Source organism: Anomaloglossus baeobatrachus, chromosome 5, assembly GCF_048569485.1.
Source record: "Anomaloglossus baeobatrachus isolate aAnoBae1 chromosome 5, aAnoBae1.hap1, whole genome shotgun sequence".
In the NCBI taxonomy this organism is placed as follows: domain Eukaryota; kingdom Metazoa; phylum Chordata; class Amphibia; order Anura; family Aromobatidae; genus Anomaloglossus; species Anomaloglossus baeobatrachus.
The window spans coordinates 290757974-290778441 of NC_134357.1; the positions used below are offsets into that span (position 1 = coordinate 290757974).

At 42.9% G+C, this 20468-nt stretch overlaps 1 protein-coding gene across 1 annotated transcript in view; it reads right to left on the minus strand.

Moving 5' to 3' along the window:
- Nucleotides 1-20468, minus strand: part of MGAT5B (alpha-1,6-mannosylglycoprotein 6-beta-N-acetylglucosaminyltransferase B) — a 217104-nt gene that overhangs the window by 135986 nt on the left and 60650 nt on the right. Inside the window, exons 2-3 of the mRNA XM_075349552.1 lie at nucleotides 18183-18310; nucleotides 15363-15475 (exon numbers count right to left, since the gene is read on the minus strand). Of these exons, the coding sequence (XP_075205667.1) occupies nucleotides 15363-15475; nucleotides 18183-18250 (181 nt within the window). The 5' untranslated portion in view covers nucleotides 18251-18310. The remainder of the gene's footprint in view (nucleotides 1-15362; nucleotides 15476-18182; nucleotides 18311-20468) is intronic.

Below are 20468 nucleotides of genomic sequence, written 5' to 3' on the forward strand. Positions count from 1 at the left end.
AAAATTAGAAGTGATATTGACTACTGGCTTGCCACACTATTAGATCCCCGGTACAAGTCCAAATTTTGTGACATAATTCCAGCCATGGAAAGGGACGCACGTATGCAGGAGTATCAGCAGAAGCTGTTACTCGATCTTAGCTCGGCTTTTCCACCAAACAACCGTGGTGCAGGGAGTGAATCTCCCAGTTGTAACTTGACAAACATGGGACGGTCTCGTCATCTTTAACAGTCTACCCGTACCAGTAGCACCGTATCTGGTGCTGGTAACAGCAATTTTATTGAATCTTTTCATAATTTTTTTAGACCATCCTTTGCAAGGCCACCAGAGACAACAAGTCTGACACATAGTCAACGGCTGGAGAGGATGATACAGGAGTATCTCCAAATGAACATCGATGCCATGACTTTGCAAATGGAGCCTTGCTCATTTTGGGCTTCAAATCTTGAAAAATGGCCAGAGCTCTCCACTTACGCCTTGGAGATTTTGTCGTGTCCAGCTGCCAGCGTTGTCTCTGAACGTGTCTTCAGTGCTGATGGGTGTGTGCTGACAGATAAGTGCACGCGTCTGTCCAGTGACAATGTGGACAGACTAACGTTCATCAAAATGAACAAGTCATGGATCCACAAGGAATTTACTACCCCTGTGTCATCCTGGGGAGAGTAAATGCTTGTGGATTTTGAATGTGCTTGATGCAAATCTACCTGTGAAGTGTACAACTGGGGCACAAGTGCTGCCACTGAAGGGGTGGGTGTGTGTGTGGCCCAATTTTTGGAAAAAAGGGAGACTCCGCTTGGAGTAACCCTTGCTTGCTGTGTTTTTTAAAAGGAGCCAAGATGAACAAGTCATGGTTCAGCAAAGACTTTGCTACCTACCCTGGGGTCATCCTGGGGACGGTTAAGTATGGCGTATTTTAGAATGTGCTTGATGCAAATCTACCTGTGAAGTGTACAACTGGGGCACAAGTGCTGCCACTGAAGGGGTGGGTGTCTGTGTGGCCCAATTTTTGGAAAAAAGGGAGACTCCGCTTGGAGTAACCCTTGCTTACAATGTTTTTAAAAATGATCCAAGATGAACAGAGCTGGGATCAGGAAAGACTTAGCTACCTACCCCGGTGTCATCCTGGGGACGGTTAAGGATGGCGTATTTTTGAATGTGCTTGATGCAAATCTACCTGTGAAGTATGCAACTGGGGCACAAGTGCTGCCACTGAAGGGGTGGGTGTGTGTGTGGCTCAATTTTTGGAAAAAAGGGAGACTCCGCTTGGAGTAACCTTGCGGTGTTTTACATGATTTTAGAAGGGCATGCCATGCCTATATCTGTGTCTCCTCCTCTTTTTCCTTGTCCAGCTCTTTTGTTTTCGCATGAGTATATGTCCTTGTCACTTTCCCATGTGTTTGTGTTGTGTTGTGAGTTGTTTGTCACCTTTTGAACACCTTTGAGGGTGTTTTCTAGGTGTTTTTATGTGTTTGTGATTGCCTCCCATTGTTTCCTATGCAGTTGAAGTGGTTCGCCGAATCGGTTCGCCGAACCGAACTCGAACGAGACCTCCGTTCGGCGAACCGAACTCGAGCCGAACCACGACCGGTTCGCTCATCTCTACTCATAAACATCAAAGCCTAATATTTTTGGAAGTTGAAGTGTTTTTTTTTTAGATTTGGCTATCTTAGGAAGATATCTGTTTGTGCAGGTAACTATTACTGTGCAGAATTATTAAGCAACTTAATAAAAACCAAATATATTTGCATCTCACTTGTTTATTTTCACCAGGTAAACCAATATAACTGCACAAAATTTAGAAATAAACATTTCTGACTTGCAAAAACAAACCCCCCAAAAAATAGTGACCAATATAGCCACCTTTCTTTATGATGACACTCAACAGCCTACCATCCATAGATTCTATCAGTTGCTTGATCTGTTTATGATCAACATTGCATGCAGCAGCCACCACAGCCTCCCAGACACTGTTCCGAGAAGTGTACTGTTTTCCCTCCCTGTAGATCTCACATTTTATGAGGAACCACAGGTTGTCTATGGGGTTCAGATCAGGTGAACAAGGGGGCCATGTCATTATTTTTTCATCTTTTAGACCTTTACTGGCCAGCCACGCTGTGGAGTAGTTGGATGCATGTGATGGAACATTGTCCTGCATGAAAATCATGTTTTTCTTGAACGATACTGACTTCTTCCTGTACCACTGCTTGAAAAAGTTGTCTTCCAGAAACTGGCAGTAGGTCTGGGAATTGAGATTCACTCCTTCCTCAACCCGAAAAGGTCCCACAAGTTCATCTTTGATGATACCAGCCCATACCAGTACCCCACCTTCACCTTGCTGGAGTCTGAGTCGGAGTGGAGCTCTCTGCCCTTTACTGATACAGCCTCTGGCCCATCCATCTGGACCATCAAGAGTCACTCTCATTTCATAAGTCCATAAAACCTTTGAAAAATCAGTCTAAGGCTAGGTTCACACTTCCGTTGTTTTGCTTCAGTCACAATCCGTCCCCTTGAGGAATTACGGTATCCTGCAAAATATTTTGCAGAAATCCAGTTTTTCCCCATAGACTTCTATGCGTTGCATCCGCTGCGTCGCGGTCAGTCGTTTTTTGACTGACTGCCGGGCGGGAGCAATGCAAAATGTAACATTTTTTGAGCAGCGCAATCCGTAGGATTTCGCTGCGCATGCGCTCTCTGGCTCGCTGCACACGTAACCAAGATACACATCGGGTTACTAAGCAATGCGCTTTGGTTAGTTACCCGATATTTACACTGGTTACGTGTGCAGGGAGCCAGCGCTAAGCGGTGTATGCTGGTAACCAAGATAAATATCGTTTAACCAAGCAAAAAGTGCTTTGCTTTTAGCCGATATTTACCCTGGCTTTGCAGGAAGCCCGACACTTCACCTCTCGGCTCCGCCGCCTCCCGCACGCAGCATGTATACACACACACACACACACACTCACACTCACACTCACCTGTCCTGCAGTCCCCACGGCACTGATGTCCTTAGCGCCACAGCCCCGCTCGGCTCCACCCACCCCGAACTCCGCCCCCCGCACACAACGGAGTCCGACAATAAAATTCTGTTCATTGTCATCCGTTGTACAACAAATCAGTCACATGCGTCAAGCGACGCATGTGACTGATGCAAAACAACGGAAATGTGAACCTAGCCTTAAGCTATTTCTTGGCCCAGTCTTGACATTTTATCTTATGTTTCTTGTTCAAAGGTGGTTGTTTTTCCGCCTTCCTTATCTTGGCCATGTCCCTGAGTATGGCACACCTTGTGCTTGTTGATACTCCAGTAACGTTGCAGCTGTGAAATATGGCAAAACTGGTGCAAATGGCATCTTGGCATCTGCACGCTTGATTTTCCTCAATTCATGGGTAGTTATTTTGAGCCTTTTTTGCCCAACATGCTTCTTGCAACCCTGTTGGCTATTAGCCATGAAACGCTTGATTGTTCGGTGATCACGCTTCAAAAGTTTGGCAATTTCAAGACTGCTGCATCCCTCTGCAAGACATCTCACAATTTTGGACTTTTCAGAGCCCGTAAATCTCTCTTCTGACCCATTTTGCCGAAGGAAAGGAAGTTACCTAATAATTATGCACACCTTATATAGGGTGTTGATGTCATTACACCGCACCCCTCCTCATTACAGAGATGCACATCACCTGATTTACTTAATTGGTAGTTGGCTCTCAAGCCTATACAGCATGGAGTAGGACAACATGTATAAAATGAATCATGTGATCAAAATATTCATTTGCCTAATAATTCTGCACACATTATATACCAAATTTGTATTATTTTTCGCACTATCCCTTCAGATCACTAATATGACTCTGCAATTTAAGGCTATGTTCACACATTGAGGAAAATTTAAGTTGCAGATTTGGTTCGTGACCCTAGAAGGAGGTTGTGAAAATTCACTTGTATTATACTGTAAATTTGTAACGTGCAAATCTTCAGCAAACCCTGAATTTGTGAACACAGCCAACAAAATGAGTTTACAGCTCATGGGCTCCAATGGAAAATCCATACTAAAGCCCCCTGATCCATCAATTGCTATCTATAACGTGTCTATCCTCTTAAAGAGAAGCCATTCCAGCTGCCACTGCACTCCTCGTAGATAGATGAGTACTTATTCACATAGAGTTTTTAGAGGGGGCTTCAAATATCAAACTAAACCATGGAAGATGATACAATCCCAGCAGGTCACAGGCAGCAGTCAATTATTCTGTAACACCCTATTAGTGTAGCTAGCATAGCCTTGACCATGTGGGCATTAGCTGCTTGGCCAGTGATAAAGTCAGTTTAGCGCAGGCTGAGGCTTAATTTGCTTTCTGCCATTATTGAAACATTTTTTGGGGGAGTAAGAGCTAGTACAGTAACTGCTTCTAGGTTGAAGAAGACACATAACTAGTTAAAAAACAAAATTCTTTCTGTTTGCATCCAGGGTTATAGGCAAGTTTTGACAAGGATTTGTACACTGTATACAGCTGTATTCAATGAGCTCCCTCTAGTGGATACTGCAGGCATCCAGAAATTCAGAATTTAACTGGGGATAAATGGCAGTAGATCTGGAGCTGTGCTGTTGGGTTCTTGAAATTCTAGTTATACCTCCTGTATGTAGTACAGCATTTTAAGCAATATTGGATTCTGGTTTGTTGCACAAACAGGAAAATGTAGATTTTTTTATTCACAGAATCTGCCCCATTTGTTTTCAGCTGACATTTGTACCTGTGTATGAAAATTGCAGTTAATGTCCAGGAGGGCCGTATTAAAAACTACAAAAAATAGCCCAAAATCAATTTAACCCTCAGGTATTAGCATAAATTTACTAGCACTGAAGGAATGAAATATGCAAGTGAACCTACAGCGTCCCTTGGGTTTCTGACTCAGCAAGGCTTTCTCTGCGGATCAAGAGCAGTTTGCCCTACTCCGATATGTATTCAGGCTATTTCTACAGTGTCTGCTGGCCTCATCTTATGAACATATGGCACTGCCATAAAAATGGAATAGATGGACTACTTCCCCATTTATTACAGCTGCAAATATACGTAATACCGATTTCCCTTATTCCTGTGTTTAACACTTTCAGGTCGTAGGTGATTAAAGTACATTCTCACCATAAAAGGCCATTCCGATTTTAACAAATAAAGTGTATTCATTGTATAAGATAAGTTGCAGTTTCTAATATACCTTCTTTATCACCTCGTGGTTTTAAGATTTATACCTCTAGAGATTACATTGAAACGTTGATTGGTTACTTCCAAGGATTAGTATCTGTTCTGTCATGCAATTATCATATAGGTACACAAACTATTACCTGGGAGTGCTGTAAGTATATCCCCAGGACAAATCTTCATCCTCTGGAAGTAAGGTCCCAATTCAATGACTTCAATAAGGGATCTCAAAATGAATGAGAAATTAAAGGTAATCTGTCAGTAGGATCAACCCTCCTAAGCCGTCTATATGGTCATGCAGGAAGGGGCATAACTAAAGTTGATGAGCCCTGCTGCCCAATTTGGCCCTGCCCCCCCCCCCCATGTTGGTCATATGTAGGTATATGTATGTATATATTTAGCATTCTAAATCCTATAAAGACATATGAGTTGCCCCCCATTATGTAGAGTAACGTCCCCCATCCTGTGCTAATGTCCCCCATCCTGGGCTCCTTCCTCGTAAATGTGTCCCCCATCCTGGTATACAGTGCCTACAAGTATTATTCAACCCCCTGCAGATTTAGCAGGTTTACACATTCGGAATTAACTTGGCATTGTGACATTTGGACTGTAGATCAGCCTGGAAGTGTGAAATGCACTGCAGCAAAAAAGAATGTTATTTTTTTTTTTATTTTTTTTTTAAATTGTGAAAAGTTTATTCAGAGGGTCATTTATTATTCAACCCCTCAAACCACAAGAATTCTGTTTGGTTCCCCTAAAGTATTAAGAAGTATTTCAGGCAGAAAGAACAATGAGCTTCACATGTTTGGATAAATTATCTTTTTCCAGCCTTTTCTGACTAATTAAGACCCTCCCCAAACTTGTGAACAGCACTCATACTTGGTCAACATGGGAAAGACAAAGGAGCATTCCAAGACCATCAGAGACAAGATCGTGGAAGGTCACAAGGCTGGCAAGGGGTACAAAACCCTTTCCAAGGAGTTGGGCCTACCTGTCTCCACTGTTGGGAGCATCATCCGGAAGTGGAAGGCTTATGGAACTACTGTTAGCCTTCCACGGCCTGGACAGCCTTTGAAAGTTTCCACCCGTGCCGAGGCCAGGCTTGTCCGAAGAGTCAAGGCTAACCCAAGGACAACAAGGAAGGAGCTCTGGGAAGATCTCATGGCAGTGGGGACATTGGTTTCAGTCAATACCATAAGTAACGTACTGCACCGCAATGGTCTCCGTTCCAGACGAGCCCGTAAGGTACCTTTACTTTCAAAGCGTCATGTCAAGGCTCATCTACAGTTTGCTCATGATCACTTGGAGGACTCTCAGACAGACTGGTTCAAGGTTCTCTGGTCTGATGAGACCAAGATCGAGATCTTTGGTGCCAACCACACACGTGACGTTTGGAGACTGGATGGCACTGCATACGACCCCAAGAATACCATCCCTACAGTCAAGCATGGTGGTGGCAGCATCATGCTGTGGGGCTGTTTCTCAGCCAAGGGGCCTGGCCATCTGGTCCGCATCCATGGGAAGATGGATAGCACGGCCTACCTGGAGATTTTGGCCAAGAACCTCCGCTCCTCCATCAAGGATCTTAAGATGGGTCGTCATTTCATCTTCCAACAAGACAACGACCCAAAGCACACAGCCAAGAAAACCAAGGCCTGGTTCAAGAGGGAAAAAATCAAGGTGTTGCAGTGGCCTAGTCAGTCTCCTGACCTTAACCCAATTGAAAACTTGTGGAAGGAGCTCAAGATTAAAGTCCACATGAGACACCCAAAGAACCTAGATAACTTGGAGAAGATCTGCATGGAGGAGTGGGCCAAGATAACTCCAGAGACCTGTGCCGGCCTGATCAGGTCTTATAAAAGACGATTATTAGCTGTAATTGCAAACAAGGGTTATTCCACAAAATATTAAACCTAGGGGTTGAATAATAATTGACCCACACTTTTATGTTGAAAATTTATTAAAATTTAACTGAGCAACATAACTTGTTGGTTTGTAAGATTTATGCATCTGTTAATAAATCCTGCTCTTGTTTGAAGTTTGCAGGCTCTAACTTATTTGCATCTTATCAAACCTGCTAAATCTGCAGGGGGTTGAATACTACTTGTAGGCACTGTATATGTCCCCCATCCTAGCATATATGTCCCCATGCTAGTATATATGTTCCCCATTCTAGTCTACATCCTGGTGTACATATAACCCCATCCTGGTAAAAATATCCCCATCCTGGTATATATGTCACCATCATGGTATATCCTGGGTCCCTCCTGGTATATACTATCCCCATCCTGGTATCTACTGTCGCCAACCTGGGGTCCACCTGGTGTATTTTGCCCCCCTCCTGGGGCCCTCCAGGTGTATACTGTCCCCCTGAAGGGCCCCTCCTGGTATATATTGCCCCCCTCCTGGTATATACTGTTCCCTTCCTGGTATCTACTATCTCCCTCCTGGTATATATGTCCCATCCTGGTAAATATATCTCCATTCTGTCTAATGCAAAAAACAACAACGTTGTGCTCACCGTCCCTGGCTCCAACCTCACAAAGTGTCCTCTTGTATAGCCAGCGCACAGTGGCCTGCAGCTTTCATCAGTGTTGGTGCTAATGCAACACATGACATCTTTGCCACGCGCCCTCAGTTATTGGGACACAAATGAAAGCTGTCGGCTTCTGTTTTGCCGGCAGAGTGTATTGCAGTACAGGAACCCCAACGGATCTCTGCACCACAATGCATTTCAGCTGAATGTGCAGCCTTGAAGAAGGTGTTGGGCCAGGCGGGCCCCCTGCACCCCCTGGCCCGGTTGCGGTTGCTATCCCCGTGATCTCAATCGTTCCACTCCTGCATGCAGTTCATCGGGGAGGCTGAAGGAAATGATACCTTCATATCTGGGATCTGATGTTTTATTCCACAAAAATCAATGTTTTTCTTGTACGTAAATGAGCTGTTAAGATCTATGGTCTGGAGACAGATCTTCCCAAGAATCTGCCTCCAGAGTGCATCAGCACTGCTCTGTACAGCAGAAATATTGATATTCTATGAACACCGTAACACAGCCAGCGTTCACAGGAAATTCGACATGACAGATACAGGACTCATCAGCTGACCCCTGACTGTAATGACATTCCATAAGTGCCCTGTAATCACGTCACGGGGCCACCGATGGGAGCTGGGAGTGACGCGCTTCTCATCAGTGAGCATTAAATCCCGCTGTCAGAGATTGACAGTAGGATTTAACTAGTTAACAAGTGCGAGTAGCTCTCCAATTGAGGTATGTGACTGTTGATCAGATCTGCCATCATATGCAGGGAAAGATACGGGCTCAGAGTGTGAGCCTGCATCAAAGTCATGGAGTCCACATAGGACATGCCAGTATATGCTTTGTTGGTAAGGGGTTAAATGAAATGGGGCGTTACCAATACGAGACATCATAACTGACAGTCTGCTATTCTGATCTCTCTGCAGTACTGTGTGTAAATGTGAGCGCGAGCACAGTACAGCACAACTGAACTTTATCTTATTACAAACACATTTTCAGTTGTCTTCTCATGCTCGTGCTACAACTTCCATGTCACAAACAGCCAGTGGGGGAGGGGAGGGTCAGTACAGCAAAACTGACAGCACTGTGAGAGGAGAGGACAGCTGCAAATGTGTTTGAATGAGACAAGTTTCAACTCTGCTCTATTGTGTTGGTTATAATCAGGCACAACTTTGCAGCAGAGATGACATCAGTATGAGAAGACAACTGCTACAGCAATTGCATTTGTTATATGACAATGTTCAGTTCTGCTCTACTGTTAGCTCTGCTGTACATCACACACAGCTCTACAGTGAGATCAGGAGAACAGACTGTTAGACATTACATGTCTCACACTGGTAATGCCACCTTTCATTTAAAATTAGCTCAGGCGGAAGATTCCCAGGGTTAGCTGTGTCCGGCCCATAGATCTTAACAGCTTACTTTACACACTACTCACAAAAAGGGATATTTGGCCTTCAGGTGAGATTTCAGGATGATCCTAAAATGCACTATAACCATTTCAGGTGAACTTAATGTGACCTTCTCCAAACTTTTACATGCACATGTCCAGCTGTTCAATATTTCATTACTTTTTGCATAATTTTCTGTTCTCTAACAAGGAGCTTAATTCACAACAGGCATTTGATCCATGAATCGCCCAATAAATTTCAGGGGTCAATTAGATTTAGCATTTAAACAGTCCTCCTCATCATGCTTTTTACATTTTCACATCATGAGATCAAGATGACAACCTAAGTGTCACGTCAGATCATTTGAAGCCATTTACATCAGCAAAGTCCAAGTGCCAGATGACCTGCAAGGGTACCTGACCACCCTGTCAGGCACCGGTATCATCGTCTTGATGGACAGGGAACCAGTGGGCCTCAGAGCTGTTGAAAGTCGATTCACACTGATCAGAAATGATGGCCGCCAACAATTTTGGAGATGTCAAGAAGAGTGGTATGCATCAGCCATTGTTGTCACCAGATGAGACTTTGGTGGTGGTGGCATTACAGTATGGGCAGGTTTGTCTAGTTATACAGAACTGCCCTACACTTTGTGAATGGTACATTGACAAGTCCCAACTACTTGAATAACATCATTAATCCAGTCATTGTGCCTCTGCATAAACAACACAGGCCTAATTTCATCTTCATGGATGACAATGTTCCAGCTCATTGAGGTCACATCATTAGGGAGCAGCTGCTGGAAACTGGGGTACTTCAAATGGAGTGGCTGCACTTTCTCCAGACCTGAATCGCTTAGACAACCCATTGGATCAGCAGAGTCACCATGTAGAAGCTTGAAACTCTGCACCCTCAGAACCTTAATGACCTCAGGGCTGTCCTTCAAGTCCTTCAAGAAGAGTGGGATGCCATACCTTAGCAGACAATAGCTCCTCTTGTAAACAGCATGAGACCTTGTTGTGAAGCTGTAATTAGTGCATAATACCACATGACAAGTTATTGAGACATTAACTTTTTCTTTGAGGGGGGTGGCTTCTGTTTCTAGAAATTGTTTGAGATGAACAAATCACCTTTGCATGATTCTACTTAAATGCCCTATTATCATGATAAAATATCACTGCAGAGGGAACTTTTTGCGTTTTACATAAATTTCACACGAAAGCCAAATATCCCTAACTTCTTGTGAGTTCTGTGAATTAAGAAAAACGTGGATTTCTCTGGAATAAGAAATCGGACCGCAGATATCAATGTATCATTTTATTACATTTTCTATGACCTGCTTGGCCATTTAGGCGGCATAGGAGGGTTGATCCTACTGACAGATTCTCTTTAAGCTTTACTTAAAATAACATTAAAGGAGTTTATCAATAGAGAATGACCTTTTAGAACCTAAATATCATTATACTGACACAGCAATTGCTGTAGAACCGATTATATTGTGACAAAAATCTGTGAACAGTCTATATGGTTTTGGCTATTTTATAGAGTTCTGCTATTTTTGTTAGGAAAATGGTAGCCACATGGGTATAACTAGAGGGGGCTGTGGAGTTTGCGCCTTGGTCTACACCCAGATATTATGACTTAGCTAGAGTATTTACAGGGAAAATCTTAACTATGACTCTCAATATTTCCCCGACCACATAGACACCCATCAATGTCATTAATGTCCTCCTGAGAACATGTTAGTGTGATTATTGCTTAAAGAGGTATTACCATCTCCAAGCATGTAGTAGATATAATAAAATTAGCACATACCTCCAATTAGAAATGTATAGTTCTACTGAAACGGCCATGTGTCTTACCTCATGTGCAGGGCATTGCAGATTAGGTATCCATGGTTTCGACCACTCATATAGTGAGAGTTAGTTACTTGTGGCTATAACCATGGATACCTAAGCTGCAATGGCCTGCACATGAGGTAAGAGACAAACGGTAGTTATATCAAGAGAACTATCGTATACTACATTTCTAATTGGGATAGGATCTTGTAAATCAGAATAACCCTTTAAGGGTAGTGTAGTACTGCCATTTTAAATCCGGGAAGAAATTCTTCTGGATGAGTTAGTAGTAGTGTTAAACAATAAGAACACATTAGGGACAGCGGAGTGTGTGACCACAAGAACTGTTATGGCACTGACACCCCCACCTCATATTGGACTCCTGAACCCCATCTGTGAGACAAAATGACACCAGACTAGTGGGATCACTCCATTTATTCTTTTCCACGTCAAGGCAGGTTCTAATTCTGGATTCCGTTTGCATCGTGATCAGACATATTTTTTGGTCATATAACCGATGATGTTCTTAGAGTTTTCTTAACTGTCGTAATTACAATAAAAGTTATGTTTTCACTTAATATTATTTTCTGTTTGCCTATCCTTTAGGGGGTTTTACACGCAACGACATCGCTAACGAGATGTCGTTGGGGGTCACGGAATTCATGACACACATCCGGCCTCATTAGCGACGTCGTTGCATGTGACACGTACGAGCAACCGCTAACGATCAAAAGTACTCATCTAATCATTGATCGTTGACACGTCGTTCAAATCCCAAATATCGTTGATGGTGCTGGATGCGTTCCTGAGGCACCACACATCACTACGTGTGACACCCCAGGAACGACGAACAACACCGTACCTGCGTCTTCCGGCAACGAGCTGGGCATGACTTTCATTCAGCTGCTCTCCACCCCTTCTCTTTTACTGGACGCCTGCCATGTGACGTCGCTGTGACGCCGCACGAACCGCCCCCTTAGAAAAGGGGCAGTTCGCCGGCCACAGCGATGTCGTTAGGAAGGTAAGTATGTGTGACGGGTACTAGCGATATTGTGCGCCACGGGCAGCGATTTGCCTGTGACACACAAACGACGAGGGCGGGTGCTTTCACGAGCGACATCGCTAGCAATGTCGCTGTGTGTAATGCAGCCTGTTGGAAATGGTAGCCACCTGGGGACTAGCGTGCATGCTGAGCAGGCCACTAACAAGCTATGAATACCTAGCTAAGAAATTTACAAGTAAAAGCATAACTATGACTCTGGTTAGTGCTCCCGACACATGGACATCCATCAATGTCACCTATACTTTTGGAATTTCCCTGTAAACTCTCCCACAAATTGGTCCCAAATTTTCTCTGTCAGCCTACTCCCCCATTCAGTATACTTTGTCGGCACAATTGCAAACATTTTATAATAATTAGCAGGGACATTTTGAGTTGTATACTTTCTCCCAGATCCTCTCTCCATTGTGTGTCCCGTCACTAAATAATTATGGAACGTCATCCACAAATATTCCTCGGTCTTTCAGTTCTTCCAATCCCGTTGCACAGCGCATACTATATTCTCTCACTGCTATGTTATTATGCACGCTGATGTTTGTCTGCACATACACATTTCCAATCACTTCCTGCAGCCAGAAAATTACTGTAATTTGTCTGCTCGATTTTTCAAAGAAAACTAACTTTCAGATATTTGCCCTAACATTAAAATCACATACACGGGAACAACAATTTTACACCAGCAACGTCCTAGTGGGATTGACAATGCAATTTCATGCTCACAAATTTTTATGATTGCCTTTTATGACACATGCAGAAAAAACAGTTATGCTGGTTCAGTTTCTTTATGGCACTGTTATTGCCATGATACATATAGTAAATATTCTTAGTGATCAATACAACCCAATTTGTATTGGGTTGATTTGATCACTGAGAATATTTACTATATATATATATATATATATATATATATATATATATATATATATATATACATATATATATATATATATATATATCCCATACAGAAATTGAACCAATATAACGGTTTGTGTGTATTTGTGTATATATTTATATACATCCACAGAACTAATTTACTTGTATTAAAGGGGTTGTCTACTACTAGGACAATCCCTTCTGATTCCACATGTTTCTCCAAAGGAAAATAATAAAACCTATACTCACCTCCCATGCCAGTGAAATGGTGCCATGGTTCATGTTCTTGGGGCTCACGTGGGGTTGTGATGTCACGCAAGACCTGTGTCCAATCAGCACCGGCTTCCTTTTCCCACCTTCAGACCAAACGAGTTAGTAAACAGGAAGTGAGCGCTGTGGCTGCGCTCACTTCCTGTTCATTGCTCGTTTGGTCCAAAAGTGGAGAGAAGGAAGCCAGTGGTGATTGGACGGGGGCTCACATGACGTCACAACTGCGGCACCACTGGAACAGCACTGGTATGGGAGGTGAATATAGGCTTTATTATTTTACCTGGAGGAAACGTGGAATCAGAAGGGGCTGTCCTAGTAGTGTACAACCCCTTTAATAAAGATATCCCAATATTCAAATACCACTGTCAATCTCAAAATATTGCAATTCTAGCACCAATTTGGGCGCCCACAATTTTTTTGCAAGCTGTTTCAATGTTAAGACAACCTGTCATCAGTCCAGTTTTTCCATTTATTGTATTCCGGCTTCTCCCCTTTGTTCCACTTTGTTTTTTGTGCCTTTTTTTTTATTAAATCCATCAGATTGTTTCATAGTTGTGGACTTTTTTATTTAGAGGCAATTTTTATGGTCTTTACTAATGGAGTGTGGTTTACAGGGTAACAATACAGAGCAGCATGAAGACGCTCTCAGAGAGTTTTGTGAGTAATACCTTTTGGTAAAAAACATAAAATTAAGCACTAAATAAAAAGGCCCATAGCTCTGGAACTGCTTGGTGGAATTTAGATAATGAAAAATATTATGCTCAGGGGAGCAGCAAAAAATCAAATAAGAGCAAAAATTAGCCACTTTTTATCTCTCGACAAATCTTCTTGAAAGGTATTGACCACTATCTAGACAACCACATTTTAAAATAAGTACTCCTCTTGTTAAATAAAAACAACAGATACTCACTTCCTGCACCAGCACCGTTCCAGAAATTTCAGCGCTGGGTCTCCGAGGTCGACGACGTAAGCCCTGCAGCCAATCAGCATCAACTATTGGGCTGCTGCGCACTTACTTCCCTAAGATAAACCTCAGACAAGCAGAAAAAGTGAAAGTGCAGCTGCCTAACAGGGGCCACTGAGTGTCTACAGGGATCACGTGGGAAAACAATGTCATGTGAGATCCAAGGGACCTGGCGCAGCCAATGCTTCAACGGTATCGAGAGGTTAGTATATTTTATTTTACAAGGGGGAGTACTTATTTTAAAAAGTGGTTTTCTAAATAGTGGACAACCCTTTCAAAATAAATCTCTAATCTGATACATGCTGCCCAATCCGTGGACAAAAGGTGTCAGGCATTGGCTATATGATCTCAGCCAGATGCTGCTGCGTTTCAGACAAAAACATACTTTAAAAGCCACCAGGAAAAGAGATGGCGATGTAGACTAGTTGGACAAGCATATCCCCGATGCCTTCTCCCTGTTCACTGCCCTGGATTGATAGGTCTCAATTCATATAAGTAGAGACCTGTCAGTCCAGGGGAGTGGACAGGGAGAAGCCTCCAGTGACCCACCTGTCCGACTAGTCTACATCGCCGTCAATGTCCCTGGCAGCTCTTACAGTATGTTTTTTCTGAAACTTTTAAGCATACCTGGCTGAGATCAAATAGCAGGTGCCAGATACATGCTGCCCACTGATCGAGCAGCATGTGTTAGCTGAAAGGCTCACTTTAAAGAGAACCTGTCAGCTAATACATGCTAATGTATACCACTATACAGTAAGCTCTCATGCTCCCTCTAGTGGTGGCAGCCAGTAGTTAGAAAGTTATCATTTAAGGGTTGTCCAAAAATAAAAAGTTAGCAACTATCCAGAGGCACATGTCTGAACAACTGGACTCCCAAGGATCACAATAAAATGAAAAATAAAAAACAAAACAAAATCCAAAATGTCCTATGATAATAAAGTGCAGGTAGCACATACTAGCGACAGCTCGCTGTTGGACTGACAAAAATAAAGCAGAGTACGTAGCTCAGTTCCAGAGAGAATACATAACGTTGCAGAAAGAATATATGACCTGTGCTCCATCCATATTGGAGACTTGAGAACCTCTGTTCTCGTGATTATTGATACAGTTATCAGTCCCAAGCAATTGATCAGCTATCCTGTGGATAAAGTTTTGCTTTATTCTACAATATTATATAATATTACTAATGATATATATATATATATTTGGATACCAGGCACATGCTTTTTTGTAAAGGGCTAACCTTCTGTCCTGATAGTAAATGGAGAATCTGCTAGCCGCTTGGCTGAAAACTGTCCACCAAGTGAGGTCATCAGGAAGCAAAGAGTGAAAAATCCAATCCCCAGGACGAAAATCCTACAGGCAAAGGTTGAAAGATTATTAATGAAAGATATTATGACATTTACCAGAATATCCATTTTATCAGATTTACAAGGCAAAGACTGGCATCTCTCATGTGTGACCAATCAATTTGCTTTAATTTCCTACATTTTGTGTCGACTAAAGATAAAAAACAGTAAAAGCTAAATACAGATTTAAACTATATATCCGCGTTGTATACGCGATATATACTTCATTTAGAACTCTTTACAAAATGATCATTTCATACATTATCCTTGCCACATATAAGAGAGTATTGTTGAAAAAGTGTGTGATCGTACATTCTCTAATTGGGTATAGTCAGCAGTCGGATACCACAGGGATCTGTACTAGGACCAATTCTTTTTAATCTCTTTATTAATGACCTTGTGGATGGGATTGATAGTAAAGTGTCAGTTTTTGCTGACGACACCAAACTATGTAGGATAATAAAAAATGAGCTTAATAATATATTACAGAACAATCTGGATAAGATGTCTTCATGGATAAACACATGGTAGATGAAGTTTAATGTTGATAAATGTAAAGTAATGCACGCAGGACGGAGTATTCATTTTGATGCATATATATTAAATGGAAATATACTAGGGACTACAGAATAGGAGATGACTTGGATATGTTGGTTACAAGTAGTGATGGGCGAATAGTAACTATTCATGTTCGGATTATTCGTAACGAATCACAAAGTACTATTCTGGTATTCGTCATGAATAATGAACCTAATTCAAGTCAATGGGGAACCCAAGCATTTTTATTGTTGTGATGAATACCGGAATAGTACTAGGTATTCAGTAAGCATTATCCAAACACGTATAGTTACTATTCACCTATCACTAGTTACAAGTGTAGCTGAGCAGCAACACTCAATGTCAAGCAGCAGCTGCAAAAGCAAACAAGATTTTAGGGTGTATAAAAAGAAGGATAAAAACCTGTAGTCCCAATGTATTGTTAAGCCCGCTTTACACGCTGCAATGTATCTTACGATGTGTCAGCGGGGTCACGTCGTAAGTGACGCACATCCGGCATTGTAAGGTACATTGTAGTGTGTGACAGGTGCATGCGATTGCGATTGAACGTTAAAACGTTCATCGCATACACATCGTACCTTTCTCTAGAATTGCACGTCAGATTGTTCATCGTACCCGGGGTAGCACACATCGCAGTGTGTGACACCCCGGGAACGATGAACAGATCTTACCTGTGTCCTGCAGCTCCCGGCCCACAATGCGGAATGAAGGAAGGAGGTGGGCGGGATGTTTACGTCCCGCTCAGCTCCGCCCCTACGCTTCTATTGGCCGGCTGCCGCGTGACATCGATGTGACGCCGAACGTCCCTCCCACTCCAGGAAGTGGACGTTCGCCGCCCACATCGAGGTCGTATGGACGGGTAAGTACGTGTGACAGGGGGTTACTCGTATGTGCGGCACATTCAACAAATTGAACGTGCCGCACATACAATGGGGGCGTTGCAAATCGCATACCATATCGTATGCGAAATTGCAACGTGTAAAGCAGGCTTTACTCCTACTGTATATAAATCACTTGTAAGGCCACATCTAGAATATTGGATCCAGTTTTGGGCTTCACTTTTTCAAGAGCATATTGGAAAGCTAAAGTTGGTTTAAAGTCAGGTAGCTAGATTATTACATGGGATGAAAGGTCTCTCCTATAATGAGAGATTGGAATTTTTTATGCATAAGATAATGGAAAAACTTGATGATCGCTGGGGGAACAAACGTTTATTCGGAGATTGGAACTCCACAGACCCATCCTGAATGGAGCTGGTATCGACATGCTTGGCCTCCACTCCATTCATTGTCTATGGGACTTACAGACATGAAGTTCAAAGGGGTCTGACCACTAGTAAGTAAGACGTTATCCCATATCCCATGTGTAGGGGATGTGTGGATTTGGGAGGAATAACACTTTAATGAATCCTCACCAGATACAAACTTTGTGATTGCATTTTCTTTTGCTGCTTTGGAAACTTTTCCATATTGTAAGAATATAAGGTCCTGGTTTACATTCGTCTTTAAAGGGAACCGGTTACCACTTTTTCGGCCTATAAGCTGCGGCCATCACCAGTAGGCTCTTATATACAGCATTCTAATATGCTGTATATAAGAGCCGAGGTCACTGTGTAGAACATAAAAAACACTTTATAATACTTACCTAACGGTTGCACTGTGGTGGAGTTGGGCCATATGGGCGTCTCCGTTGTCCAGTACCGGCGAGACCTCTTTTGGCCATCTTTGTCCTCTTTCTGAAGCCTGTGTGCATGACGCATCCTACGTCATACACACTTGCCGGTCCTGCGCAGGCGCACTACAATACTTTGATCTGCCCTGCTCAGGACCTCAATGCCAGCGAGTGTGAATGACGTCGGACGCGTCATGCACCCCGGCTACAGAAGAAGGAAGACAAAGATGGCCGAAAGAGGCGGCGACGGCTTCGGACAATGGAGACGCCCTTCTGACCCAACTCCACCGCAGCGTGACTGTTAGGTGAATATTATAAGGTGTTTTTTTATGTACTACACAGTGGCCTGGGCTCTTATATACAGCATGTTAGAATGCTGTATATAAGAGCCCAGTGGTGGTGGCCGCAGCTTATAGGCCGAAAAAAGTGGTGACAGGTTCCCTTTAAGTTTCCACAGGATTGTAAAACTTTTAGAATTTACTTACCGGAATGGCCTGAGTGTGAGAAAGCATCTTCGCACCAAAACCTTTCCATCCGAGTTGACAGACAGCATCCTTGTACCCAAATGTTAAACCCCAGATGAAGTCACTCCAAAGTCGTCCAGCACTTCACCCTGAGACCAGATATACAAACAATTAAGAATGAAGCATATATTAATATTAAAGTTGTTACTTTATATACAACAAGTAAAGATAATAAGTAATACAATACGTTCTATATATTCTGGCATTTGTTGACCATTCATGTATTTTTAGTGTATTAGGGAATGAATCACTAAACAACATGAAGAGGAAAAAAAATGGCCCAAGGTGGCAATACCTGGCATCAAACACATGCCAGTATCTGCAGGCTGCCTATGATTTGTACATTACATTACTGTATGGATTGTTGTTTAGGATGCAGTTTATCGGTAATGTTATTTGCACATTGTCTGCTGGCGACTGTATTATTTACTTCTTCATAAATGTACCTATGTGTAAATCACAAGTGTACTTAGATTGAAGCGAGGCTGGAACAGTAAAAGAAGGAGGCTTGAAGGGTTTTAGTATAGTGATAATGCAAAATTAAAGACAGCTTGTAGAGTGCAAACAGTCATATAACCCAATGTCAACAGAGGAATCATCTTCAAAGGCTTCAGTCCTACCTCATTCTCTTGATATAATAGGCGCACTTATTTTTTGGATATTGAGGTGGACCTGTGTGCCTAGCCCGATGCCGCTAGAGATCACTGTGTCTACATCCATCTTTTATACCGCACATACAATTATCAGATTTGATGGCAGGGAAGAAATAATGCACGAAGGACAGAATAAAGAATGACTGTACAATATATTAATCATCCTAACCTCCGAAGTAGCAGGATGTACAGAGTAGACATGTTTAATCGTATGATATCTGTTTTTCTGGTTTGCTTGTTATTTATGTTCATTTATGTGGGGGCTCAGAAATGTATATATGAGGCTATGTGGGGCTTAGAAATGTATATAGGGATACTATGTGGGGCTTATAATGTATATAGGAGGCTATGTGGGAGCTCAGAAATGTATATAGAAGGCTATGTGCCTAATGTATATAGGAGGCTATGTGCCTAATGTATATAGGAGGCTATGTGAGGCTTAGAAATGTATATAGGGAGACTATGTGGGGCTTATAATGTATATAGAAGGCTATGTGGGGGCTCAGAAATGTATATAGAAGGCTATGTGCCTAATGTACATAGGAGGCTATGTGCCTAATGTATATAGGAGGCTATGTGAGGCTTAGAAATATATATAGGGAGACTATGTGGGGCTTATAATGTATATAGGAGGCTATGTGGGGGCTCATAAATGTATATAGAAGGCTATGTGCCTAATGTATATAGGAGGCTATGTGCCTAATGTATATAGGAGGCTATGTGAGGCTTAGAAATGTATATAGTTAGACTATGTGGGGCTTATAATGTATATAGAAGGCTATGTGGGGCTTATAATGTATATAGGAGGCTTTGTAGGGCCCAGAAATGTATATAGGAGGCTATAGGCCGCTTTACACGCTGCGATATCGTGACCGATATCGCTAGCGTGCGTACCCGCCCCCATCGGTTGTGCGACACGGGCAAATCGCTGCCCATGGCGCACAACATCGTGCGGACCCGTCACACTACTTACCTGCCTACCGACGTCGCTGTGACCGGCGAACCGCCTCCTTTCTAAGGGGGCGGTTCGTTCAGCATCACAGCAACGTCACAGCAACGTCACTGAACCGCCGCCCAATAGAAGCGGAGGGGCGGAGATGAGCAGGAAGTAACATCCCGCCCACCTCCTTCCTTCCTTATTGCCGGCAGCCGCAGGTAAAGTGAGGTTCCTCATTCCTGCGGTGTCACACATAGCGATGTGTGCTGCCGCAGGAGCGACGAACTACTTCGTACACCGATCAGCAGCGATATTTGAGAATGGACCCCCATGTCACCGATGAGCGTTTTTGAACGTTTTTGCGACGATTCAAAATCGCTCATAGGTGTCACACGCAAAGACATCGCTAAAGCGACCGGATGTGCGTCACAAATTCCGTGACCCCCAACGAGATTGCACGGGCGATGTCGCAGCGTGTAAAGTCCGCTTTAGTGCATAATGTATATAGAAGGTTACGTGAGGCACAGAAATGTACACAGGAAGCTATGTGGGACTTATAATAAATATAGGAGGCTATGTGAGGGTCAGAAATGTATATTGGAGGCTATTTGGGACTCATAACACTGGTCTACAAAAAAAATAAAAAACTCTGGCATG